At 39.0% G+C, this 27,564-nt stretch overlaps 1 protein-coding gene across 4 annotated transcripts in view; it reads right to left on the reverse strand.

The window, feature by feature from the left end:
• Positions 1–3,981: 3,981 nt before the first annotated feature.
• The window catches only part of ACBD5 (acyl-CoA binding domain containing 5), a 29,149-nt gene continuing 5,566 nt past the window's right edge, over positions 3,982–27,564 (reverse strand). The window contains exons 4-13 of one of the 4 annotated variants that reach the window (XM_054274027.1): positions 26,440–26,551; positions 26,279–26,311; positions 15,776–15,913; positions 14,845–15,045; positions 14,011–14,117; positions 11,736–12,012; positions 10,248–10,447; positions 8,672–8,722; positions 8,291–8,400; positions 3,982–4,866 (exon numbers count right to left, since the gene is read on the reverse strand). In XM_054274027.1, the coding sequence (XP_054130002.1) occupies positions 4,854–4,866; positions 8,291–8,400; positions 8,672–8,722; positions 10,248–10,447; positions 11,736–12,012; positions 14,011–14,117; positions 14,845–15,045; positions 15,776–15,913; positions 26,279–26,311; positions 26,440–26,551 (1,242 nt within the window). In that variant the 3' untranslated portion in view covers positions 3,982–4,853. Of the gene's footprint in view, positions 4,867–8,290; positions 8,401–8,671; positions 8,723–10,247; positions 10,451–11,735; positions 12,013–14,010; positions 14,118–14,844; positions 15,046–15,775; positions 15,914–26,278; positions 26,312–26,439; positions 26,552–27,564 lie in introns of all 4 variants that reach the window. The other 3 variants (XM_054274026.1, XM_054274030.1, XM_054274028.1) reach the window with 3 other exon arrangements.

Here is a 27,564-nt window from a genome sequence, read left to right on the forward strand (position 1 = left end):
AGATCATTTGTGCTAGATGGTGTTACCAGCCAAGGGCCATGTGCCAGAAGCCAAGCATTTTGCCAGTGATTTTTGCCAAGTGCCTTTTAGTTTCATGAACTGACTCTTTTTGTAGCAGGATTGAGTTGTGCCTTCATTACCCTGCTTCCTGCAAGACAAGATTTATTGATGGAGTTCTGAGCAGAGTCTGCCAGGCTTTCTGCTGCCCCCTCAGGTTTCTGGGAAAGGAATGGGAATGGTGAGGAAAAAGGAAGTTTCCTAGAAAGACCTAAGGAGAGCTGATTTTTAATAGCTCAGTATGACCAATCCCAGTTCTTGTTGTGAAAATTCAGTTTTGTGAAACAGTCTTGGCAAGTTGCAAAACATACAGTGAATGTATGTTTTGCATTTGGTCCTCCCTTTGCTAAGGACTGCAGTTTTAGAGAACTTCTAAATTGTTCAGTCACACTGCAATTGTTACATGATGGAAAAGGTGCAAACAAATGAATGCACTACTGAAGCAGTGTTCATAGACAACATTCTCTGAAAGTGGTGAGAAGTTCTTCAGTGGTTTTCCTGTGTACTGTTAGAATATATAAACTGGGGTGGGAGGGTACCTTAATCATTGGTACTTTATGCAGTTTATTCTTCCATTTCTAGTAATCTAATTTAAGAGAGCAAATCTTAAAAGAATTAACTATGATTACATGTCAAAGAAATAAGAAACTGAACACCACAACAGCTCTGTGTCTTCAGTGCTTTACAAATGGTTACACCTGTTCCCATTGGTGGTGTAACATTCCCATCAAGGTGGAAGAAACTTGTTGCACTGGTAATAGTCTTCTTTAACCCTTTGAAATAGTTCTTAATCATCTACAAGGGTCAAGTAAGCTTCTATAAAAATCTTATCCTAAAAGAAAATTGTGGTATTCCTACCAGATGCAAAATTAATGCAAAAGCATAGAATTAATACAAAACCAGGTGACTAATACAAAAACATAGAATCTGTAGAGCAGTAAATTGGCCAATTGACAAATCTGAATTTTTAATATAAAGTTATCACTACACTGCTGTCCAAAATTTAAATTTCACACAATTAGCCCTGAAAATATTGCAATATCCTGTTCTCTTAATTATCTTGCATTTATCCAGGTTATAGCAAACATGGAGTTGAATGTCAGACATTGATTGCTGAGATTTGTGATGTTTTGGGCTGTTCTGGTTGGTGGGGCTTTCATCTTTTGTAAAAAGGTGAACCCTAGCTTTATTGTTCAACGTGGAATTCCTTATCAACTCAGTCCCAGTGGTTTTGTCCCACTTGTTGCTCGACTTGAAATACCACAGGTAAAAGTTTAAAAGATACAATGTAGTAGCTGGAAGAGATCTCCTGTTTCTTATTAGCAAAGATCTCCAAATAACAGGGTAGGCTGGCAAAGCTTTCTGATCCTTTGAAGCTGTAGAGTACCACTGGGCAAGTCCTGCAGCTGTTACATGGTGCTCCCTGAAGGCCTAAACTTCATGTGCATAATCTACACATCAACTCTGCAGCTTCCAGGTTACCTTGGGAGACAGTTTATCAGCCATTACATCTGAAAACTACTGGAGAGCTCAGCGTTGTAGTTGGTTACACAGAAGCAGCAGTTTTGGATGGTTATTCCCAGCCCTTATGTGCTGTTGGGCACACCTACACGTGGGGCAGTGTCTGGGGACCAAGGTGCTGAAGTGCTGCCCTGTGGTGAGCTCAGATATTCCAGTTTCAGCAGGATTGGGTTTACCACATGCTTACTCTGGCAATAAAATGCATGATTTTCTTCTCTACTTCATTCTCCAAAAGTTCACTTTGCACTTACTTCAAAATTCATGCTTCAAAAATTCACTTTACTTTTGTATAAATATATAAAATAAAATAGAGCAGTTGTGCTGCTGCTGCTTCTGTATCTTGTTTTTCTTTTGCTGTGTTACTTTGCCCCTGCTGGGAGTGTGGCAGATGGATTTTTACACAAAGAAACCCTGAGGGCTTCCCAGTACCTCAGCAAAGGCAGTGATTTTAGGTAGGGAAATACTTATTACTTTCAGTGCAGGTCTGTATGCCCTTCAGTCAGCTCATAACTTGCTAGACCCTGCCTGGAGGCTTTAGTAGCAGCTACTGAAATGGCAAAGTCCTGAGTGGTAACGCCTGCAGGGTGTGAGTCTCCTCTGCATAACTCACATGAGTCAAGAAAGGATGGTGACTCCACCTCCTCAGCACCTGCTGTGCTGCCCCAGCCCCAGAACAAAAGCAGCAGAGCCCTGAGGATGGAACAGCTGCACCAGGCACACACTCAGACCCAGCCCTGCTTCTGAGCTCTCAGCTGAGCAGCTCTGAGGGGATGGAGTGTCTAATCTGCTTTGATACAGAGCAAGCTTCAGGTGCAGCCTGATTTGCTGCAGGGAACCAGACTGATGTTTGCTTCACAAGAGCAGTCTGGGGCTGGGTCTGGCCCTTCCAGTGCTGTGCAGAACTGTTCAGGCTCCCAGCCCTCCTGCAGAGAGCACAGGCTGAAGCTGTGTATCCCAGCTCTGAGCTCCAGCCTTGTGCTGATGCTCTGCCTCCACATCGAAGCTGTGTCTCTTTGCACCTGGGCAAATGATAAAAAACCAAAACAACCAGTTTTCCTTACCTTTAAGCTGAAATACCTGCTGGCTAGCAACCTGTTCAAATAATGGTGAGTTTGAGATAGGCCCAGTTGTGAGTTACAAGTGAATTGTTACTCAAGTGATGCTGTTTTGTATTACAACTTCCAGGTTGTGACTGATTCTTCATGATACAGCCAGCAAGCTCTTGTATACACAGCATCTGGTGTACAGCATTCAGGAAATATTAAGTCCAAGATAAAATACAAAATATTAAGGGACTGATTTATTGAAATATGAATAAATAACAAGGATAGTACAAGCCTACATTTATTTCAGGAGAGGTTAACAATTAAGTACCTTTGGGAATGTCTGTCCCATGTCTAAGAGCTCGAGCCCTACAGGTGCCAGGAGCTGTGGGAGGCACTCCAGGGTGGTTTGTCCTGCCAGAAGACATGCTGCTTCAGGAGCCTGGGCTTTCCTGTGACCTGCCAGCTCGAGTGTCCTTCCTGGATCATTTCTATCCTTTGTGATAAGAAATCAGTCACTTTAGAAATTTTAAGCTCAGGCACAATGGCTTCAGGTCCCAGCAGAACTTCCAGGATAAGCTTTGTTCAAACCTGAGTTTTCAGTACATCTCATGCCAAAACTCATCTCTGGCACATGAAACCATCTGCTTATTACAGCAGTCTTCAAAGAGTTTACAGCTATTTTATTTTTTTAATTCAGCTTTACAATAAGAAAATCAGAAAAGGGGAAAAGTAACTAAAAAAATTTTTCACATAACTAAAAAACAAGATTAAAATTTCTCTGGTAAAACCAACATTAAATTCTGTGATTACATTTTTATACAGTATAGCTTGTATGAAAAATGTTTTCCAAACTATAAAATATTTTCAGGAAGGACCAAAAAAAACTTTCCTTAAAAATTAGTTGTAGGATGTAGTCCTGGTGGAAAATGAAAGCACATCAGTAATGGTGAAATTTGAAGATTTAGAGCTTAACCATGGATTATGTTATGATATAATTCTTCATAGCAAACTGTAAGTTTTCTGTCAAATCTACTTTTAGTGCATTTACATTTTCCAGAGATTTATACAACTTATATATTAATTTATTTTAAAATTAAGTGTAAAGCATGCTTTTTGTCAAGCAGACTTCACAAGGTTGTACCTCTATCTATATATGGGTTAATAAATATTCTGTGGGGAAAAGAAAAAGATCAGCTCCAAAATCAGCTGAAAAGGTTTTTTTTCTGAGAGGAAGTAGAAGGATAATAAGAAAGACATACCAGAAGTGATATGTTTCATGATGTAACTTGGGGAAAATCCACAATACATTAAATCTTACTTTAATTTAACTAAATCTTAATTTAATTTAATTTCTGCCAACAGAAAACTTACAGTGCACTGAGCTTTTTAAAAGCTTAAAGCTAGACTTACTGAGCTAGTTTTCATCTCATTTTAAAGCACCTTGTGCCTAAACTATGCATTTCAGTTAAAATAAGCTGTTGTCAACAACAATAGAGTCAGGAAAGTTAAAAAGATAAGGTGCAGCCTCTTTACATGGATCCCTTGTACCACATGCTGTTTCCAAACTCGTATTTGACAGTCCCCCTGTTATTAATGGCTCTAACTTTCAGGATATATACAAATTCCAAAATCTTCTTTACAATTTTACAGAATAAGTGAAGGATTCAACTTCATTTCTGACCAATTTATATGGAAATTGCTCCACACCAGTTTAGCAGCAAAAATAACAAGTTGAATTCCTCAGAGCTATATTGTATTTTTCCAACAGCTTACAATGTATTGAATTTATACTCTTTTAGAGCTTTCACCTGGTAATACCTAATGCTGTGGAAAAACAGGCAGGGATCTTGAGATTGTAAAATTATTTCAATGTTAAAGTGACAGTTTTACATATTTTTCATTTATTCTTTTACAGAGATGTTATTCTCTTCATCAACTGACATCAGCAGGCCAGTAATTACTGAAGGCCCATCCACAAGCACATTCCAAAATAATTACTGTTCATATGGTGTTGAGGATGGAATAATTCAATTTATTTGTTACCTAGGAGCTGTGAATCATTCAAGTTTCAATAATATTAGTCCTTAAACATTTAGCTCAAAGGTAGTAGAAAATATTACTGTAACATAAGGAAGATGATCCCAAATTCTGAGATTCTATGAGAATTCAGACTTCCTTTGCTTTTCAAGCCATCTTCTCCTAGAAGTCCTTAAACATAGTCATAAATTCTCAGTTCAGTTTTCTAGAAGAGGAAACAAATAAATTAGTTTAATGTACCTTCATATATGAGATGATTTTTCATTTGTCTAAACAAACAAATCAATTAAGGTTACATGTGAAAGGTTTCCATTCCAATAAAACACAACAGGCCTTCAAGACACCCTGTCTTGACACCACAGCTTTTCTAAAAACTGATTTCTGTCTGAAAATCTTCCCTCTTACACCAAGGAGTAGAAAATTCACTAAGAATTTGGAACTGCAGATGGAATTCCACAGAAAAATCCCTGACCCTGGGTCAGTGGTGTGCTGGCTCAGCAGTGCAACACTTAAGAGCTGTTTTCCCCATGACTCCGTAAAACTTAAAATTAGAGGGTTCTAAAATCATGAATTGAACCTAGACAACTTTTCCTATTATGAAAATACATTTCTATCTTAGGATAGAAACCTTAGGATTGAGGTTTTCAAGCCTTCTTGGTGAAGGCTCCAGTACAATTACCCAGATTTTCAGCATTAAGTTGCCCATAAAGGAACAGGGGACAGGTTAAGAGGTGCTGGGATGGGACAAGAGCTGAACACAAAGCTCTTGCTTACAGAAGGCTGTCCCTCCACCAGGGACAGGGAATTTGCTGCACTGTGCAGAAGAATTTAGAAGTCAAGGCTCCACAGCTGCAGCACAAGAGAACTTTGCATGGTAGCAGAGACTTGTGGTTTCTGCTGCAGGGACACTTCATGTAATTTAAAACTAAAAGTACACAGACAGGGCCAATGCAGGCACTGAGAACAGCTATTGCCTAAGAGCTCACACACCTTGCCCAAGAGCACAAGCTGAAACTGGCCACGGGACAGGAGAAAAGGATTCATTTTGTAATTCTGTTTTCTCACTGAGTGTACTTGATCAGCTTCCTACACATTGTTAAAGGAGATAGAACTCCAGATAGAAATGTGCTGCAGAAGCACATAGTCCTTAAATTCTGCCTATGAGTAGACTTCAGAAACAGACAGAAAAGCTCAAGAACACAATTCTTGAGTTGTTTCTGTTATTGAAGTTCATCTCAAAACAATACATGAAGGAGTAAACAAAACATGGGGCTATGCTATCTCTGTGTTTCACACCAACACTGGTATTACCACTGGTACAAATCCTGCTGTCCAAAACTCAAAAAGAATGAGTTGAAAAACTGAAGCATTTGGCAATGAACCACAAGAATCATTCTAAGACTGGAAAACAATTTTAAAATGAGATTCCAGTTGCTCCATTTGTTTTGTTTAAGCAAGAGATTATGAGATGACCTGGTGATACCAAAACATAACCATGGAAAACACATTACAGGCTCTTTGTCAATTGCATAAAGATACAGGAAAATCCAATGGATGTAAACTGAAGCTGGTCAAATCCAAACTAAAAACAATGTACCATGTGTTTATTCATCAAAGCACTGAATTACTAGGACAATATACTAGAAAAATTGCTGGAAAGGGTGCTTTTCTAGAAACTAATTTCTGTCTGAATCTGTGGCTGGATTGAGGGTGCTACAGAGGTCAGAATAGATATCAAAAAAGATTTTCAAGAACAGCACACTGTTCAGAGAGAGGGAGAAAACAACCATGCAAGAGCACATAGCAGAACACTGAAGTTCATAGAAGCTTCAAGTAAAATACTTAAAATAAATAGTTTTAATTTAAAACACCCCAACTTTGTCCTTGCTGACAAGGGGAAATTTCCATTTGCTGGTGCAAAGAATGAGCAAAATGTGCATAACTGCCTGAAAGCCCCAGTACTGCAATCTCTGGTTTCATCAGACAGTGCAGCAACCCCGATGCTGCTGCTGACAGCTCCAAGCCAGGGGAGCTCCCCGGCAGATTTGCAGCCTTTGTGGTGCTGTGCTGTTTACAAAGCCATGGGCGGGGCCCAAAGAACAACGATCAGGAGTGTACTTGGAGGCCAGTAATTAGTGGTGAATGCCAGGGGTCAATACTGGGACCAGTCCTGTTTAACACCTTTAGCAATGGCCTGGGTGACAGGCGGAGTGCAGAGTGCACCCTCAGCAGAGCTGAAAATTACACAAAACTGGGAGTGGCTGATATGCCAGAGGGTGGTGCTGCCATCCAGAGGGACTACAGCTGGCTGGAAAAATGGGCTGACAGGAACCTTATGAAAGACAACAGGGGGAATTGCTTAGTCCAGCACTGTTTGGAGAAACTACTCCAGGCATCAGTGTGTGCCAGCTGGGAGGCAGCTTGGCAGAAAAGGATGTGGGCATCCTGGTGGACACCACGTTTAACATGAGCCAGCAACGTGCCCTTGCAACAAAGGCCAGTGGTGTTAGAGGCTTCCCTTGCAACATTATCCCTTCCTGCATTATCCCTTTGGGGTCAGTGAGGTGATCCTTCCTCTCTGTTCAGCACTGGAGAGGCCACACCAGGAGTGCTCTGTCCACTTCTGGCTACATGAGAGACGTGGATAAACTGGGGAGAGTCCGACATAGGGCCACAAAGATGATCCAAGGCCTGGAGCATTTCTGAGGAAACACTGGCACAGGCTGCCCAGGGAGGTGGTGGAGTTTCCCTCCTTGGAGACAATCAGAAGCTGCCTGTACACAGTCCTGGGCAGCCAGCTTTGAAGTGTCCCTGGCTGAGCAAGGATGTTGGACCAATGACCTGCAGAGCCTTCCTTCAACCTCAGCCACTCTGTGCTTCTGTGATTTACCACAGGAGAGAAAACTGTACCATGAAAACTAGCAAACATTAAAAAGCTAGAGCGAATTCAGCTAATTCTCCTAAGATCCACACACGTGCAAACTCTCTGCAGTCTGACAGAGGAAAAAGATGTAAAAGCCAAGTGCATACTAAGCTAACAGAACCAGGTGTGACGCTGAAGTAAGCACACAGTAACTAGAGAACACTCACTTGATCTGATGCTTAGAGAGTTGAGAAAAGGCAAAATCAGAGTTCAACTTCCCTTCAGCTGAAGGAAGTCAAGGTAGATGTTACAAAAATATCATAGTAAGGTGCTAGTAAATGTTAACTATAGGTGACAGATGGCACTCTGTAAAGGATATGATAGGCACATCTATAAAGGATGTGATAGGAGAAAAAATTCTCATGGCAGAACAGGACTAGGAAGTCTAAAAGCAGTGAAAATGGCTCAAGAAAATATGAGGAGTGGGAGGATCAAAGAATGTTATGGAGATGCTTCCAAGCTATCCAGCCTCACCCACTTGTGTATGCTCAAAACTATTTATCCTGCATCACATTTCACAGATTTAACATAAAATGCCACATAGAAAGCATACTACATATCAAGTCAAATTAACCAATACTTTCTCATACTGACAAACATTCAAGGCAAGGCATTTTCTGCCCTGTCTAAATAACATGATAATATTACTTATTGGTTTAAACAGGTGACACACAGCGTATGTGTTCAATTGAATGCACATATTTACCTTCTCTTTCTTTGGTGATACACATGGACCAACCACTGGGCAATAAATGGCCAAACAATAGCAAAAGCTAGAACACCAGGAGAAATTTCAAAGGGCCACCATGATGGTTTCTAAGGAAAACAGAAAAAAATTCCAGTGAGCAATATATGTGCAAATATTGAATACCACCCGTATACTTTTCATCACTTCAAAAGAAAATAATAGTAAGACCATAAGAAAAGATTAATCTATAAAGTAATTTCCTCAGACTGATTATTTTTTATGTCCTAGTCAAGGAAGAGACAACACAAAAAGCACATACCAAGAGCTAGAGATAAAATATTCAAATTAATCTTTTTTCACAGTTCACACTTTTTACACATCATAAAAACAGTATTTTACCTTGACAGAGGAGGCAGGCTGGTAATTTGACTGTATTGTTGCAGATTTTGCCTTTAAATAAAAACAAAGACTTTAAAGTATAAAATGAAACTGCAATTAAAATTTTTCTTCTTCACAAAACATGAACATGAGTTTTTTCATCTTATGATGGCTTTGCAATCTGTATATATCACAGTTTAATGCACAGAACCACCCCCATGCCATCCCACATAGCTGCTAACTCGCCTCTCATGTTTCCACTACTCTTTATAGTAATTTTATCACTTCTCTGTGTCTTAGAAAATGAAGCAGTGTCACTTATTGGACCTCTTTACAGTTTTTGAAGGCTCCCCTGCTCCACTTGTCATTGCAACTTTCTCAGCTCTGGTCTAGTTCCAGTTCCAGCCCAGAGCAGAAACCACAGCAGTTTAATTTGCCTGCATGTCTCAACACCAGTCTCTACTGAGGTCAAAACCACTGCTTTAGTTTGCCTGGGCTACAGCTACAGGCATGTCTAACACCACAAAGGAAAGAGAATACTCTGTTCCACGTCTTCCAGGCAATCCTGAAAATGGAAGTATCAGAATCGTCTCAAGACTATTCCCACACACTATTGTGGTGCTTCCACAAAAGCAAAGCTGCTGGCTTTCTAGGGCTTTCTTAATTTATGTAAACATGAAACAGAAGCCTCTGTTTCTCGTTTGGTAAGGACAGCAAGCACAGCATGAACTACTGGGGAAGAATCCTTTACTACTTATATTGCTCAGGCAGAGATAGAAAACCAATCTGTATTTAACCAAACATTAGATTCTTGAATATCTGTGATGCAGCAAAATTATAGTTTTAATAAATCCTTTTCTGTGGCTGTCTTAGATTTGGAGTGTGTGCATCCCATAGGATATTGCTTGTACAGCTTGCTTATTCTCATGCAGATCAAAATATATCAGCAAGTCAAACAAAACCAAACATTCTCAGGTTGCTGGTTCAACTATATTCACAACATACTCTATTGAAACAGAAAGAAAAAAGAAACACTGTATCAATAATATCTACACTTGCTTAAGAGTTCTATTCACTGGGTGAGGACATGATGTACAATTCCAATACAGCTGGATTACTTCACGAGGAAAGAAAGCTATGAACAATCAGGTCTTTTGCATCCTGAAAAATGGAATCTGAATTCTGCCTGTGAACATTTACCATCTGAAAGATTAGGATAATTTCTTGCTTTCTTTGAAAATGCTTTGAATTCTGTGGGATCATGCACTAAGAATATTAACTGTGGAGTGTCCATATAGAGCCTGTGTAATGTGTATCAATAACTATGGCTAAGATCAATCTGATCAGAAATCAGTGAAGTAACATATGGTTAATTTCTAGGTAAAAAACGCATGGTTTTGCTTACACGTACCAGAGTTACAAATTGTACTGCTAAGAGGAAGTACCAACAGGAAGTTTTAAGCTGGACTCAACTACAAAATGTGACTGAAAAGTCTTTACAGTTTAAGAAAATATAGCCAAAAATTTTAATGAAAAAGCACAAAAATATCCAAAGACATTTAATAAAAGGTGATCAAATAACTCCAAAGAACAGTACCTGTGATGCTGCAACAGCCTCCAGCATATGCAGCCTCTGCAGGACATTCTGCATGTCCTCCTGCAGCCGCATCAGCACCACTGCAATCTGCTCATTGAGGCTGCCCTGGGGGCCTCTGTCGGAGCCCCAGCGCTCGCCGTCCCCTCCGCCGCCCATCTGCCCGCCCTGGGAACCGTCTCCCAAAGGCTGGAGCCTGTGCCCTGCTGGGAGGGAGGAAAAACAGAAACACCAAACACGGAATGGGCTACAGCTCTACTGAGAATGTTTAACATAAGTTGAGTTTTCTCCCTCAGTTTTCACCCAGAAGTGTGGCACTCCTCATCAAAGGCTATATTCAGACAGTTCAGCAGCACTGCAAGGTCACTGAAATGCCATCTGAGATGTTTCCCTACAGCCTCAGTGTGACAGTATCAACCAAATTTCTAGAACTGCAAGAACATTTACAAAAAGCTATTAACACACAACCAGTCAAGTTCAGCAGGAAATTCTGCCCTAGTAAAAAGTAAGATCTGTCTTAGTATGTGTTTTAAGTTTGGCAAAGTCTCCAGCTGGAAAACAAAGATCACTGGAATACAGTGAGGAGAAAATATAATTATTTGAAACTGACAATACTGCCTTAAACTAGATACAACTACCACTAACTAACATAACTAACACTACCTAACATAACACTGTCATGTTTCTGCCTGTAAGTAGCAAACTTCAATAAAACAACAAGAGACAAGAGGAAATAGTTAACTATAGTATGTTTTTTATAATAGTTTTCAACATAAATGTTTTATTTGGATTTTCTTTTTAATTTTTCCATCTGATTACTTATAGGTGCTATACAAAAAGGCATGCTATATATCAATAAAATACTTTCTGCCTTTTGTTGGTTTTACAAGAAAAGCTGATTTTATCCTTGACTTTACAGACCTTACCACTGGAATATGGTGCTGCTTGTAGGTGACACTATTAGAAGTGTTCTGGAATTAAAAAGTGCAGAGGTCCAACATAAACTGAACATCTGTGCTATTATGTGATTAAGAACAATTAAGTTCTAAGAATCATAATGGCTAGTATCAGAATCACTCAAAGGTGTGGCTAACATTCCAATTACATACAAAACAATATGTCACTGATACCTTTCCATGGCATTCCATGGTTTCAAACAAACCATCACAGAGATATAAATGCATATGTATTTTAACAGTAAGTATGTAACTTCTAAAGAAATTCCTCTCAGGCACAGACTGGTTTTGAGGATTACATTTCCAAAAACCCAACTGCCAGAAGCAGCAGCTGGAGTATAAGTTACCTACTATTATATAGGGGGTGTATATATTTATATAACAAAATAGGTATTTTGTAATCTATTTTTATTGTGAAGAGCAGAAGCACTGTACACATGACTGTCCCACTGGACAGTGCTGACAGGTGCTTCTCAGACACCAGTAATTTATGGCAGTGAGGAGAGTGCAGTACACAAATGCAGGGTCACAGTACCTCTCCCTCTTCTGACACTGTAGAAATCTGCTTTTTCTCCACCTTTTTTCTCCTTGTGAGGACCCCCATTACTGGCTTTGCCATCTTCTCCTCCACATTTGACTTCACCTTGTTCTTCAGCTACTCCCTCTCCAGTATTTCCAGGTTGAAGATTCCCATAAGTCGTGCAAGTGTGCCTTGAAAAATCCGTATTTTCTAACAGAGGACTGTGATCTACATCCAAGAAATGGGATGAATGCTTTAAAGATCCTTTAGCTGATGTGATGATCTCCAAGGGCTACAAATTAACATTAGCAAGTAATTAAATTCTGTAAAATATGACGGTTAAACATTAAAAAGGAAAAAATATCATCTTTACTTTCACATTAAGAAAACACTTTGCCCAGAATTAAGACTTCTTTTAAGGGAAGCAGTTGTTTTCCTGTAGAATATACTTACTATTGTCTAAATGTTATTTCCAGATTGACAAGGTGTTTCAGGGAAATCTCACAACAGTGATACCACAGGAATTTCTTTAGATATTTCCAACATACACTAATACTCAGTAATTACTAAAATACAACATTAATGTCTAAAACCATTCAATTTTCCCCTGTAAAAGTGGCTTTGCTTCCTAGACAGTGAAATGGCCTCTTCCCTTGAATTTGGGAGGCACAGTCAGAAGGCCCATGCTGTCAGCAGCCCTGGGCAGGCAGTGTTTGCACTCACAGCAAAGAGAGCACACAGCTTTCATCAGCCTGCTCCAAACAGCTTGGCTGCAGCTGCACCTCACAGCAAACAAAGGAAAGGCAGAGTATTCTATCGACTTCTCAATCAAAACTGGTGCTACTGCAGGAAGACAGTAAGACAGGATGACACAGGTGCTGTTCAGGTTCTGCACTGGGGCTGTCTTGGTGGGTGATTCAAGCAGCCCTTGGCACAGAGCAAGGTCAGGCCCTTGCACAAGGATATGTTGAAGCAGCTTTGGGACCTCAGCTCAAAAAAGAACTTCATGGAGAAGTCAAAATAACCAAAAGGAGGGGCAGTGAAATGGAAACTGCTGCCCAAATTTGTAAAATAGCAGTTCTGGATCAACAGAACTGAAGGGCAGAGGGCTGGCTACATCTTTTCCAAGAAACTGCTGTATTTATTTAGGCTGTATTTATTTATTAAGTGAACCTCTTCTAGTTTGAACTGATTGACCTGTAGTTCTACCTGTGTATTTCTTTACATATACCTGAACATTAGTTACTTTGTGCAAAACTGGAACTTTCCTCATTCAGGTTGGGAAACTCAGACAAATAATCCACCCGCTTCAATTAAAGAGTTCAAACAAGCTTGAACAATACACAAGGTTGGGAAATCAGCTAGATAAGACAGCTTGCAGCACTTCTATCAAATTACATTTCCCAACATCCTTTATTACTGGGCAGAATTTTGATTTGTTAAAATGAACTCCCTACATACTCAGGAAGGAGCCAGACAAGAGAATGATGCAATATTTGAGTGCTTCTGGCCTTTCTGATCCGAGGCACCATTCACACATTTCTCTCCAGAATCAGGAAATGAGGTTTCTGAGTTCAGCCTACAAAGCCCACACTTAACCTGGGCCTCTGAAGAAGGTCCAGGCCAGAAAGCCAACAAAGATTACAGTTATGAGTAGTAATCAGCAGGAGCACAAATCCAGTCAAAGCTGTGGCAGCACAGGTGGTGCTCACATTTTTTAGGGAAGTCAGAGGTGTACATTATGACTGAAGAGAATACAAAAGAACACAGAAATCCTTGTAATCCGCCACTTCTTTAGACCAAGGCCACTTGCAGGCACTGGCCCACAGGATACCTGCTAACACTTATTTATTTATTCTAAGAAACAAATGCAGAAGTCATCAGGCCAGAAAAAAGGCAAGCAAAAGTGAATTGTTACAAAGATACTTCCCAATAGCTGAATTCTGGTCCCTACATATTATGAGACCCTACATTAATTTGTGGACACAGACCTTAGTTTCTTTATATTGATTTTCCTTTTTTGACAATTGTTTCTTTGTACTGTTGTTTTTGAAGCCTTCTCCTCACATAAATTCTCTGAGGGCTTCAAGGCTTTTAGATTAGCACTAACCAAGTTGCAAAATGAAGGAACAAACCCCTCTAGTTCAAACAGAAGGACGGTTTGCATGAGCCACATCATTCACCTGTGCATGTCCATGTTCACTTGACTGAGAGGAACCTGGTATGCTGCTTATTAAAAAATAAGCAGCATACCAGCTTCAAAATATACCCAGGAATACTAAACCCCTACCTCTTCTAGTCCAAGCTGCTCCATAGAGTCACAATAAACTTCACTGTCTGAATCACTGGTTAAGTGCTGAGCTGCTGAGATCTCTTCAGTATTCTCTTCACCTGCACCTGCACAGGGGAAGAGGAATAGCACACATGGTTTGTAAATGTTAGCCAGTTGAGCCACCCTGGCAAAGACTAGAGCAATGAGTTAAAATGTGTAGGTGAGCATCAATTCATGATTCTTCTATCTACAGCTGTCATCCTAAACATGGATTCTGAATAAAGATGTTACATTAATTTAAGAATTATAGAAAACTTTTGCTAGTGGGAAAACTATACTTTATATTGACATTTCTGTATTATAAATTTTAATTCTGCCTTTTTGATTGCCCTCTCCTTCCTAAGGTCAGTATAAAGCAGTTTTGCCTAAAGTTACATTTAGTATTAAAAACACATATTCAGATCCCAGTTTCAACAAACTGGCATGTATAAAATGTTCAGCTTTTCAGAATGATAAACCAGATATAGGTGACTTTTGTTTTACTACAAATTCACTTTCAAAGGCAAACAGTGTTTGCATAGGTAGTACAATGATATTACAAGAAAACACTTCTATTTCTGTGGGTTTAGGCCTCTCTGTCTCTGAATTCCCCTTTCTTTCTGTAAGACATACTAAAAGAAAGCCTTATTTTTAACTGGAATTAATTAATTTGTTTTAGTATTCTGTCTTCAGATTTCTGCAACTGAAAGACACCGTTGCTAGTCTCTGAATCCCAGGATTAAGCTTCCATATAAAGAATATTTTTCATGAAAAACATGTGCAAATGAAAGCACAGTCTTGGAAGGACAATACCTTGGTGAGCAGCATTCTGAGCTATTTCTAGGCTTGGCTCCATTTTATTTGTTTCTTCCTCTGGGCTCAAGCCATTCAAGGCAGATTTGGTCTGGATGCCATTCTGCATATCTGGGATAAAGCTGTCCTTGTAACAGCCATTGCTAACAATGCCTTCCAAATCCTTAGCAGCTGCTGATTCGGGTTTCACATTCTTATAATCTGTAAAAGAAAAGAAAACTTAGCAAAGAGAAAGCTCTATACCTAATAGCTCCAACCACATCTCTTCAAGCAGCTCCCTTACTAAGGGACTGTATGTGTAATGTATCTGCAGAACAAAACATGGAAATGCCCCTATATTCCCATTTGTGTGGATTGTTCTGTTCTTGTAAAAAGCATAAAGAGCAAATACTCAAAACATAAGTAAGTAAATCTGAAGTAGGTGTTTCTTCTAATCTAAATAATAATCAAAATGTCCTTGGAGGACATCTGTATTGAATTCTAAATAAGTCATTGCATTTGGTTTTCACTAGATGCTGTTATTTCATCATCCAGTTCTTTATAGACCCTCTAAATTAATCTCACTGAAAGTTCTGGTTTTATTGTCTCTGAAGAAAAAATAGTAATTTTCAATTCTACTCTTACAGGCCATGTAACCATTCATAGCTCTTACAAAAACATTGGCAACAAAACCCAAAACAATGCAGGATATAGATATTTAGATAACCTTTTGAAAGAACTTGCTAGGCAAGTCAAAAGTCATATGGTATAGCTTGCAAATTTGTACTAGTTTTAATTCTTACAGTCTAGAATTACAGTCTGAAACACAGACACCTCTCACATATACATTCACATATATTTCCATCTAATTCCCTTGAAAAAGCATTCATGATACTTTGGTATTTTCTGCCACTTAGGTGGCTGAGAACAACTCTGGGACACACAGAGTTACCTTTTCCATTTATCTGCACTTCTTTTTCTTCCTCTTCACGAAGCCCTTCTTCTTCTGATTCTGCTCCACTATCACTGCTTTCAGCTTTTCCATTTACAGCTTTTATAGCTGGAGTGGAATTCATAACATTACTAAGGTCTAAGGAAAAAGCAAAGAAAAATAATATATTTTAAAGGAAACAAACCACCACTACCACTCCCAAAACGATCAGTCAAAGATCTACAGAAGTATGTCCATATTAGAAGATCTACCAAATAATGGCAACTTATCTCTGTAAGCTCTTTATTAATTGATTTCATGTTTTTCTTTTGTGGCACATCACTGAGTGCCTGGCTGCTGGTGCAGATATTCTCAATGACTCTGGGCAGCCTCCAGGGAAGGGACTGCAGCCACTTTCAGAAGGAGTCTCAGACCAAGCTTGTTACTGTATTTAGGTTACAGCTGCAGCTGGGGCTGATGTGGTGGCCATGTTCTTTTAAACCCAGAAATCACTGTTTTAACAGAATTTCCCTTTCGGGCTGAAATGCTTCAAACCTGCTCACAGTTCAGAGGCAAATCTTGAAACATATTCAATTATGTGAACAACAGAATTCTGAATAAGGTAAATACAATATTCTACTCATCTGCTGTAATTTAGGCAGATGCAAAATATGGTAAGATTATTCACATTTATACAGATCTTCACCTAACAAATGACACATGGAAATAAATTCCCTGATTTCAGTGAAAAAGTTGATGAAATTAATATATACAGTGAGCATTTTTTTCATAAATATTGAAAGAAAAAAATATTGAAATAGACAAAGTAACTTCCAAATCCCTGTTTTCCACATCTTTGATCACTCCAAGGATGACAATTTACTGTAACTACTATAACTGTACAAAAAATTGAAAGATTAAGATTACTCATTTAAAAGATTAAGTATATAAAGGACAATTCTACCATCTCCTGTAAAAAACATTATGGTCAAATATATCCTGATGATCATTTAAGCCTCCTATGTTAGGACAGACTACAAAGTACAAAGAGGGGACAGTTTCTGTGAGACACTTGGACAGATTACATGTTGGCTCCAAGGCTGAAATCTGATTGTTTTAATTGTCACCACAGCATTTCATTTGCATAATTTCTACATTCTCTTGTAGAACCTTGAAAGATTTATTCTCACATTTAGGATTAACACTAAACTGCAAAATAATATCCAATTACACTGGAGTTGCCAAACCAGCTTCACTACTTTCTCTGCTGCATGGTAATTTAAGCTAAGGCTTTTTTCTACTTTAACCTTCCAATGAAGAGCCTTCCCACATTTCTCTAGTTTCCAAGCTTATCCACAGCACTTTAAAAAAAGAAAAAAAAGGTAAAATAACTTCTTGTATAGTAACAATGAATATGTTAAATATTAAGATCACCTTAGTTTTATTGCATGTTTCTGTGGGCACCCTGCATCACTGCTTTGGATTGATTTAATCCATCTCTTTATCTGAAGATTAAAAAACCCTACTTTATTGTAAAATGAGAATTGGAAAAGCAATTGTCTGTCTTGTACACTACAAGAATATAAGCACCTGCTCATTTTTTCCTCATAGGTGGTCACTACTTATTTGCACAGAAATTTGCCTCACAAAAGAGAAATCCCAACATAGTCCCATTTATTTTCTCACAAGTGTGTTTCATGAATTTTGAATCCCAGTTCTCAAGATGTTTTTCTGAGAAGCAGCAGCCCAAGAAGGATAAGGCAGCAGTTATGTCCTCACAGCACGAGCACTAGGCACAGACACAGCCCCCTCGGCACCGTGAGGCACACATCACCCTTCCCTTTAACAACATGGGGGTGGGGACACAATCATCCATGTGTCCTACCCAGCCGTGGGAGTGAACAGGAAAGACAAGACCAGGAGGAACACTGAGTTGTGAAGGGAAATTAAAACTGTAAAGCTCCTCACCCTACCAAAGACGCTGCAAAAAGCCCCAGCTACACCACAAGCCTTTTCCTAAGGTTTACTTATTTTCTTTTTGAAAGGAATGTTTTTGAACATTCAAGCATGCTCTTTCTTCACCTACTTGCAGTAAGGAGATTATTCATTTGGGGAAACTTCTGAGTGATCTATTACATACATTTAAAATAAGAGGAGGAACTGAGAGAATGTATCCACAGTTACAGATTTGTGGCATCCCATCACAGGACACCTGAACAACTGAAATCCATCAGGATCCTATTTCTTCCACTAAGTCATTCTTAACAACAGTGCTCCCAAAGACCACAAAGAGGCGTTGCTTTGATGCAGTCTCTAAGAACACAACCCTGTACAGAGTTTGGCCACCTAAAATGCCAGGCCTAATTGTGTGCTTTCCCTCAGAACCCTTACCCTGCTATCATCATCAGCTCCATCCCCAACTGCTTTTACTACACAGTAAACCCACAGTTGGCTGCCATTCTCACTGCTCTGAGTATCTGCTAAGGAACCACACATGATGGTCAATCATCAGTTTAATCCTGGGGGTGACAGGTTTAAAGACTAGGCAGAGGCCAGCTAGCAGTGACTTCTACATCCCCTGCCAGTAGGTTAATGGCTGTTCCCTGAGGAATGTATATTCACAAGTCAAGCAGGCTTTTAAAACCTTACTTGGTTTGTGCTAATCCCACCCAGCCACCCCTCAACCCTTTATTTCATCTACTCACTTCAACTGCATGCAAAATGTTAGTAGCTTTTTCTGTTGCCCTACTTTAGATACTGTAGAATTCCTCTTGGTTTATTATTTTCATCTCACTACATACAACATCAAAATTTGAGATTTGTGACAATTTTTTAAATCAAAGCTGTACTGTTTTTTAGCCATAGAAGGAATTCTATTCTGTAAAAGCCTGGGGTGTAGGTTTGGGGTTTTTAATGCTAAATAGTAGGAGCAGTATAACAGCAACAACTTGAAATAGAAGGAAAGATTTGACCAAAAATAAGGCAAGATGGAAAGGATGTGAAGAACAAACATGCAGCTTCTCTACAAGCTTTCACCAGATGTTTATTTCCTAGTATCAGCTCTATTAAGGAATTTCCTACAAGCCATTCTAAATATATTTCTTTAAAGGCATCACTACAATTCTCCTCAATGACCTGTATAATGAGGCTAAGTTTCTCAATAGTAAGTGATTTTTAACTCTTCACATATTTCAAGGCTGTTTTTGTTACCCAGATGGGAGTTCAGAATTTAAATGCCTCTGTACATCTGCCCCAGCTTGAAGGTCATTTGACAAAGAAGAACCTTGCCTAGCAGGTTTTTCTCAAATGCCTTGTATTTTTGTTTTATGAACAGGCATGTAATTCTTAAACAAAATGAACATGCACTGCTGGAGCTGTACTGATGGTTAGCCCAGTACACCACAGTATCATCCTCACACAAGTTCCACAGCCTCTCACATGCTTTGATAATACCAATGATCAGGAGCCAGCCTGCAACAGCACATGAAAGATGCGATAAAACATTTAGCTAGCTGTGTACACCCTCACTGTTTAATAAAAATTGCATGTTTTCATGAAATACCATAACATCTGCTCAATAGCAGCAAAATCTTAACCATTGCCTACACTTGTATCACTTTGTGTAGGATCTCCCTGCACACCTGTGTTTATGTTAATTCTCAAGGAGTCTACATGCTGTACAAAGTTGTTTTCATCATCAGGTAACTGTAATTACTTTCTAGCCATCACCCCTTGATGTTTCATGCTTGTTACTGATCCAAGGAGGCTCCCTACTTCAATTCCAAGTTTGTGCAACCATGTTCTGCCGTTTCCAATACACTTGGTTACACAAATCCCCACCTCATTTTGAAACTGATGTACCAAATACTGCAAGGAGCGGTGTGTGCAGGAGACAGAAGTGGTACATAAAAGCATCTGGGAGAAATAAACACTTCAGCTAGACCAAGAGTTTTTATTCCCTCATTTCCTTGCATTTTTTTAATATAGGACAGTATATAAAAATAGATCTATATCACTATATTAAAAAGATATTTTCTTCTTTACAAAGAAAATTTCTGAGGGCCCAGCCTGCTCTGCAACATCTGTTCTGCACTACTCAAACAAGCAACACAAATAAGAAGAGATGTTACAAGAGTCTGTAAGAAATGCAGACTGAAAAATCTAAAAATCACTACTTTAACTATCATGGTTTTATTTCTTTTAAATTTAAGTGCATTAGGTACAAGTTCTCTGACAAATGTACACCCTAAGCACCCACATACTGGGACATCCACATCTTCCTCTATATAGTTTTCCTTTTATTTTGGTGGTTTAGTCTTCCTAAACTTTACAATAACAGAAAAAGCCTCTCCTCATTTTTATTTTTCTTTTAATATACTCCAAAATACTATAGCCTTGTTTTGTCAGCATTCCTCTCTCTGCTCATGTGCCTTTCAAGCTGTTACACTACAAGAGATGACTCTGTATTTTATAAAAAATATTTAATCAACAGTACTCACATCTTTATTTACCATTAATAAACATTAAAACAATAGTCTGTGGATAAGAACAAACACAGAAAACAGCAACTTCTCAGACATTCATATTAACTTGCAAGTACAGTATTTAGGATTACTGACTAGTCATCCCACACCTTTACACTTTTCAGTATCTAAGGAGTTTCTCATCTCCACCCATATTGCCAATACCTTTTCCCAAGGATTTTCAGAATATGTGCCGTATAAATAAGGATACCAAGTTTTGGAGCTGACTTGGATACACTTCCCTCCTCCCTGCCGCTCCTCAGCCTTCTGCAGTAGAGACAAGGTGCCTGGGACTTCCTGCAGAGAGAAGCCCAGCAGAAGAGCAGCTGCTGCCTAGGCACTCCCAGCACTGGCAGGAAGCTCCACAAAGGCCTGGGTGCCCAGGGCCAGCAGCACACACAGCTCGGTTACACAGGACCAACGATCCAGGCCTTGCCAGCTCTGTCAGCACCTCAGCAATGGGTGAGAATGAACATGAGGAACAGCTGCTCCTTAGATGTTGGAACTTGAAAGCACAGTAACATCATTCCAGGATCCAGGATGTCCCCAAGCCTGGTACTACTTCCCCCTGGAGGAGCAAAACTTGCTAAGCTCTTTTCTGTGCAGAAGAGATAAAGTCATCATTTGGAATTTTCACTTTGCATGGCAGCTAGGAAGGAGCATTATTCACTCTTGAGTTTTGTCCCAGAAAATACAAAATGTGAGCACAGTGAACTCAGAACCCTATAAAGAAAAGTGAATTATACTTGAAAACAGCACAAGGCCACATAGCTGAGACACACATGGTAGCCTTGAACTGTAGCAATCAAAAACTGTTTTGCCCTGTACCAGAAAAAAAACCAAAAATGAAATAACATTAAGGTCATATTCTCCTGCCATCTGCACCAAGCCTACCATCTGAAATGTCTTTTACAAAGCCCATATCAAACACAGCCTCCGAGGTAAAATAAATGGCTTTTCTATGCATCTTAAAGGCCATAATTAATTAGTTTTGCTACACAAAGTTAAATATGAAACACCAAACTGTGTCTACTGGGTACTCTTCTGACAGCAATCAAGATGTGACTACCAATACCTGACCTTCCCCAGCCTCCCACACCCCTATCCACTGCTTCTTTGTGGCTTGTCTTTGTACAACAGAGCTCTGAGAAATACAGATTCCAGTTCTTTTGTCACAAGATCTTTACAATAAGACAGCTAAAATATAAGACACCAGAATTATCTGGCAAGTGGGTACATCTTCTAAATTATGAAACCTGAAGAGCTTTGGACATTTACTTTCCCTTTTGTAGGGAAATCTTGTCTGGCTGGAAGGAAAAAATCCAAGTTCAACAACCAATTATGCACCAAAACTGTTACTGTTGACTCAACCCAGCATGAATCACAAAACAGACAGGCTTCCCTTTCCATGGAAGAAAACGTCTCATAGCTCCCTCCACTTATAAAGAAACAATTTTTAATCTTACATTTTACCATTTGGATACTTTGCTGCTCAGCCTGTGGCAATACATTTTCTGATCTCTCTGTATAAGAGGGGAGCTGTTGAAATACTCAGGCTTAGAGCTGCACTGATGCTCTGCCCTCATTTCCAGCACTGTTAGACAGCACTGACATAAAGCCATCAGCTTGAAGTCGAGTTCACAAAGGAGGCTGAGATTTGGTGTGCAAAGCATGAAGCAGGTATAGATTGCAACAGGACAAGCCATGGCTTGTTGAGTCACTGATTCCACATCTCCAATGGCACTTGCTGGCCCAGCCCTTAATCCTCTCTAATAATCCCATCCTGCAGCAAATGCTGGAGAGAATGCTCTAGATACTTCTGAAGGCTAAACTATTGAGAATTTAACAAAAAGTTATATATATATATACTATTTGTATAGTAAGTTTCACAGTAGCCTGAATATCATTTGTAATCTTGATTACATCTGTTAATTTGTAATTGGAAACTAGAAGGGGAGAAAAGTTTAAAGGATGGGATTTTAAAAACCTCACTCACCCACATACCCAGCAGCTTCTCCTGCCTCAATGCAACTCCTCATTGTGGTGCAGACACTAACAAAACCTAATAAAGCACTGCAGTACAGAGCAACACAGATTTCACCTCTTTTTTCTCCTTCTTATGAATGACCAAGAAGATTCACTGACATTGAATTCTGTAAAAATCCTAGTGAAGAAAGGTGGAAGGAAAGAGAAGGAAATCTGTTAACCAAGTATCTTTCTGGTCAAAGAGCCATGAAAAAGTGAGCTTATGAAGCAAACAGAGGGTGTTTCAGAGCAAAGGCTCACACACAAGCAGAAAGAGCCACCAAATGCCCCACTAGAAAGCAAAGACACTGAAAACAACCTAAGATGGTCTTTGAGAATATAAAACTATTTGAACAGATAAACTACTCATACACAATATAAAGAAACACAGTTGGAAAATATATTGCATTTTAAGAGTAAGAAAAGTATTTCTACCTGGAAAACAGTAATTAGGAACAGGTTCACTTTTTTCAAGCTGATCCTGTACTAACTACTGCCTTTGAAACACAAATGTTTACATGTGTTTGCTTGTTCTAAAAGCACACAGACCTCAATGAGCATTGTCTTTTAAACCTGGCTCCCATATTGAATGCAAGAAGACACCAAGCACGTTGTTAAACAGCTGTGTCTGCCTGTGAGCTGGGCCAGCCTCTGCCATTCACACAAGCAGTGCCCTGCACGGGCTCCTCCTCCACAGCCTGTGCTGCCATCAGCACTGCCCCAAACCAGCACATGCAGCACTGCACAGCACCTTGCTTCAGCAGACCTTCATCTGGTGCCACTGCAACACAGCTGGGAGAAAAGCTTTCGGGAGAAAAACAGTCCTTAGGAAGCCAAGGTAGAAGAGTATAATAATGCTGAAACTTCCTACAGCCTCTGCAGTACTTAACTTCTTGTTACTGGAGGCAACATTTAGTTTTCACAAAGGTTTACTAACACCACTGCTACTCAGCATGCAGGCAAAGGGTCATCTTTATTTAGTAGGAGTTTAGAACAGATTAAATGCCTTTTCACAAAGCAGAAAGATTATACAGAAAAATTCTACTGAACAACCTGCAAACAATTTCCAGATACTTTGCTTAGTTGTTCAGATACCTTAACATAGTGTAGGAGCCTGTCAGATAGGGATTTCCTTGCCCCCTTTTTGGATTTACTCTCATTCTGAAACAAGAAAATATCCACAAACATTCTCAGGGAAACATTCTGAAGGATGAATTGGTTCTGAAGCTCTCAATATTTTCCAGCCCACATCAGATCACTAGGTGCCAATCCTAGCCCACCTTTGGCTTCACATTTACTGAGCAATGGCGTTTTGAAGCTTCTTTGCCTTTTTAACATTGACTTAAACATCAGATTTCTTGTGCATTTACTAAAAAGTGCAAAAAAGTTAAAATGCTACTCTTCTAAAACACCTATCCACCTCATGTGTCTCTCTACTCTTCCAGCAGCTACAAACAAGAGTCTTTTCTATAATGCTGCAAGAGTTACCTCTTCCCTTCTGCAGTGCTATGTCAGCTAATAGCCCACTTTCTTCTTTGAAGTCCAGTATACCATGTACCCAAAAATAATTTGTCAATGACTCTGTCTGTAAAGAAGCACTTCATATCTGTCAGAAAGACACTACTGACACAGCTTTCCAGAGAAGTCAAGCTTCTCACACAGCTGCAGGGTGACCTTTCCAAACACTACCCAGTTTTTATGCTTTCAAAATAACTCTTAGATTTGCTCAGCCTATTGGAGTGAATTCTTTATTTTTTCTTTCTTTACCAACACATTCAAGTCTGGGTGTTTGGGACCCATGGATCCAGTAAGTTCATCCTCATTTTCTAGTAGATGTTACAAGTCATTGATTTCAATGCTGGCATGTCAGACTTCTGTGTTCTTTATTAAGGACCCACAGGCTCTATTGATTCAGAAAGGCAGTATTTCAATGGTTTGTATTTAACATTTTCAAAGATCCACAAAGACTAGAAATGCAATGATAAAAGGCTATACTTTTCTGTTGAGGCCAATCTACAAGAGACAATACAGAAGCCATAACTGATGTACACTGAGCTTACAGACAATTCTCTTCCACTAATTCAAGAAACTCTTGATTTTGAGGCAGTGGCATACAATTCCTAAACAATTAGATAATGATCTGCATACAGATTAAAGTTTGATGGAAGAAGGGAAGGCAAACTCAAAACAGAATGCACCAGAAGACAGGGGTACAATATGAAGCAAGGCAGTCAAGAGAAGGGTCCCAGATTTCAGAAGATACCAACTGCCTGCCCTTGAAAAGCACACCTTCCACAGCAGAGTTTACAGACTGTAGGGGTTTGGGGGTGAGGAAAGAAACAAGACTGGGTAAAGTGACAAACATATCAAAACATAACCATGTTTCAATTTTTAACAGTATTGTCACCAGTGTTTACATCATCTCAGACAGACTTGGGCCCTTTGGTTCTATTCTTTATTGTGTATCTGAAAGACTGAAGGTAATCATACTTCTATACTTCTATGGAATATTTTGGTATCTGTGCTGTAAACAATAATAATTATTTCCAGCTTCACTTTTAATCAGGGAAGTGGTAAGAGCAACAAAGAAAGGGCTTCAAAACCTTAAATGCAATGGTAAAGTTGTAACATACAAGGAACTTTATGAAAATCTGTCCTAATTTATCATGGCATAATCAGGTGTTGCACCTGTAAGCAGCATGAATAATGACATATCACTAGAATTATTGCAGAACAAGGTAATTATTACAGAACAAGGTAAAGCTGAAATCTGCTGTTCTGTTTAACTTACACTGCCTTATGTTTAAACTGCCTCTTTAAAAAACAAGTATGCTAGATTTGTTATGGAAATAGGTACAGTTCAACTTCCATGATTCTCTGTGTCATTGTTTAAAGAAGTGGCTTCTGGCACTGAGCCACAGACAGCAAGTCCAAGTAAATCCTTATTACACAGATCACTGACCTGAATCTACTGATACTCTTACCCACCCATCAATCCAGCTGCCAGGCAAACCTATTGCATCCCACACATGAATTATATACAACTTCAGTTGAGAAAAAAGTCACACCCACTTTCAAAATAGCCATGTAAAAACTTCTACCACTACCTTCCCCCCAAAACAATGAAAAATTATTTCTGTTTCTCTGAGGCTTGATAATAAAACCACATTCCTTTAAGGTAGGGGGAAAAAAAAAAAACACATACAAAAGGCAATTTAACCAGTTGACTCATGCTTCTTAAAGACATTAACCAATTTATATGTGCAATGGATTTAGTTTTTTAAAACAGTTTCAAGTTTTGCCCTGTTGCATTTCAGTTTTTAAATGTCATTTTAAGCCAGATTTAAACAACTGTAAGACTTACACAACAGCCTTATGAACACACTACCTGTAACATAATAATTGGTATGATCAAAACATTCTCACAATGGTATTGCTAAATAAAAATCAACATATTGAGTTTTATGCAGCTGTGATACCACTAGGTTTGCCACCCATCAGTAATTTAAAATATTTAAATATTCCCTTCACGAACTTGAGCCTCAGAAAACTTGAGAAACCATGATTTTTTTAAAAAGCATGAGGTTTGATTATCAATTTTTTTTTACATTTTAGATTAGATGACAGAGCTGGATTACCAGAACTGTATTCATTTTGACAATCCACATCTACATCAGAACATATCAATACACATTAGTTGTTCATTTTCATAATGGAAAGGCACAAACTAGATTTGCTTGGGAGAGTTGTTTTGTTTTAAATACTCTCCTTCCTTCAGGCTTCCTTCAGCAGCTCAAAAAGCCTGCTGACAAGGACTAAATGTGCAGCTTCCTGGACCTAATCACCTCAAAAGCAAAATAAAACAAAACCCAGCCTAATGAGGTGGCAAGCCCAGAAGCCACAAGTGTTAGCAGGAAATTCCTACAGCACCAGAACAATGGAAATGATGGTTTTACACATAATTTATTATTCCTACCTTCCAAATACTTAGAGACTTTCTCCATTCGAACTGCCATATAGCAAAGAGAACGAACAAAGAGATGCCACATTTAGCTTTCAAATCATTTACAGAAAAAAAGCCCCCAAAACCACTGAGTTGTGATTATTAGTAGTACAAAGAAAGTTATTTGTCCGAACCTGATGTTAGGTCAGATCCTCTGTTCTTTTTATCTTCCACTATCTCATAGAACGGGCCTATTACTTGGAGTAACTCTTCAACTTTGTCCGTCATTGGCATACTCTCAAGAATCTGCACAAGTCCAAGACATGAAGCATCTTATGAAACAGCATTTCAATCATTCATTCATTTCAACTGATTTTAAAACTGCTGGTTATTGCAAAACTCTGTAACATTTCACTAAGTCATTAAACTAGTTATGCTGATTTTTGTTTACTTTTTTTTAATTATGGGGAAAGAACATAAAACTAAGTTATTTAATAAGAATCGTATAATAATATTAATTTTTTTCAGGTGAAGATGAGATGAGAGAGCTAATGCATTTGCCAACACTAAAAAACACAGCCTTGACACAGTATTTATTAGTAGACCTTGGAATCCATTATTTCTTCAATTTTGAACTAAACCATCTCAAAGTTCAACAGGCTGCTGTTAGCCAATATAACTGTTTTACAGACAAGTCTTTCCACAGAAAAAATAAAATGGAAATACTTTTTTGTCTTAGAGGATCCTCTGTACTGTCAAACCCTGCTGCCCTCAATGGAATGTAAGGAGCAGATCAAAAGTGCTCTACTAGGTCCTTTTAAGCCCAAACAAAAATATGGGCACAATACAGCAAAACTGAGACAGCACAAAGATCCACTTAGAAGAAGAACAAACTAGAACCAAGTTCTGCTCTTGAAGTCATTTGGAGCATTTCTTCATTTTAAGTCACAAACACAGTATCTTTGATAATATGGTAGGAATGCATAATCTTCAATCTAAAATAAATTAAACAGAAGAGGTTCAATAATTGGATACTATTTTTAAGGCACATGGTATTACTATCCCATTCTAGTTTAAGTCCTTTCAAACAACCTTTTTGCCAATAGCTTTGTTCCTCTTTCATCCTCTACATTTTTAGTTACCATATTTTAAAAGTAGCAATAGCTATAGGTAAAAACACAGGCTGAAGCAAACCAACAGCTACAGTGCACCTCCTCCTCCTAAGGGGCACCAAGAAAGCAACAGATGAAGGTACATGCTGCCACAGAACATGCTGCTCAAAGGCACCCAGCACACCAGCAAGCAGTGGGAGCAAAAGC

The sequence above is a fragment of the Melozone crissalis genome, unplaced genomic scaffold, assembly GCF_028551555.1.
Source record: "Melozone crissalis strain CALT ecotype California unplaced genomic scaffold, PUWL_Pcris_2 ptg000016l_1, whole genome shotgun sequence".
Lineage (NCBI taxonomy): Eukaryota > Metazoa > Chordata > Aves > Passeriformes > Passerellidae > Melozone > Melozone crissalis.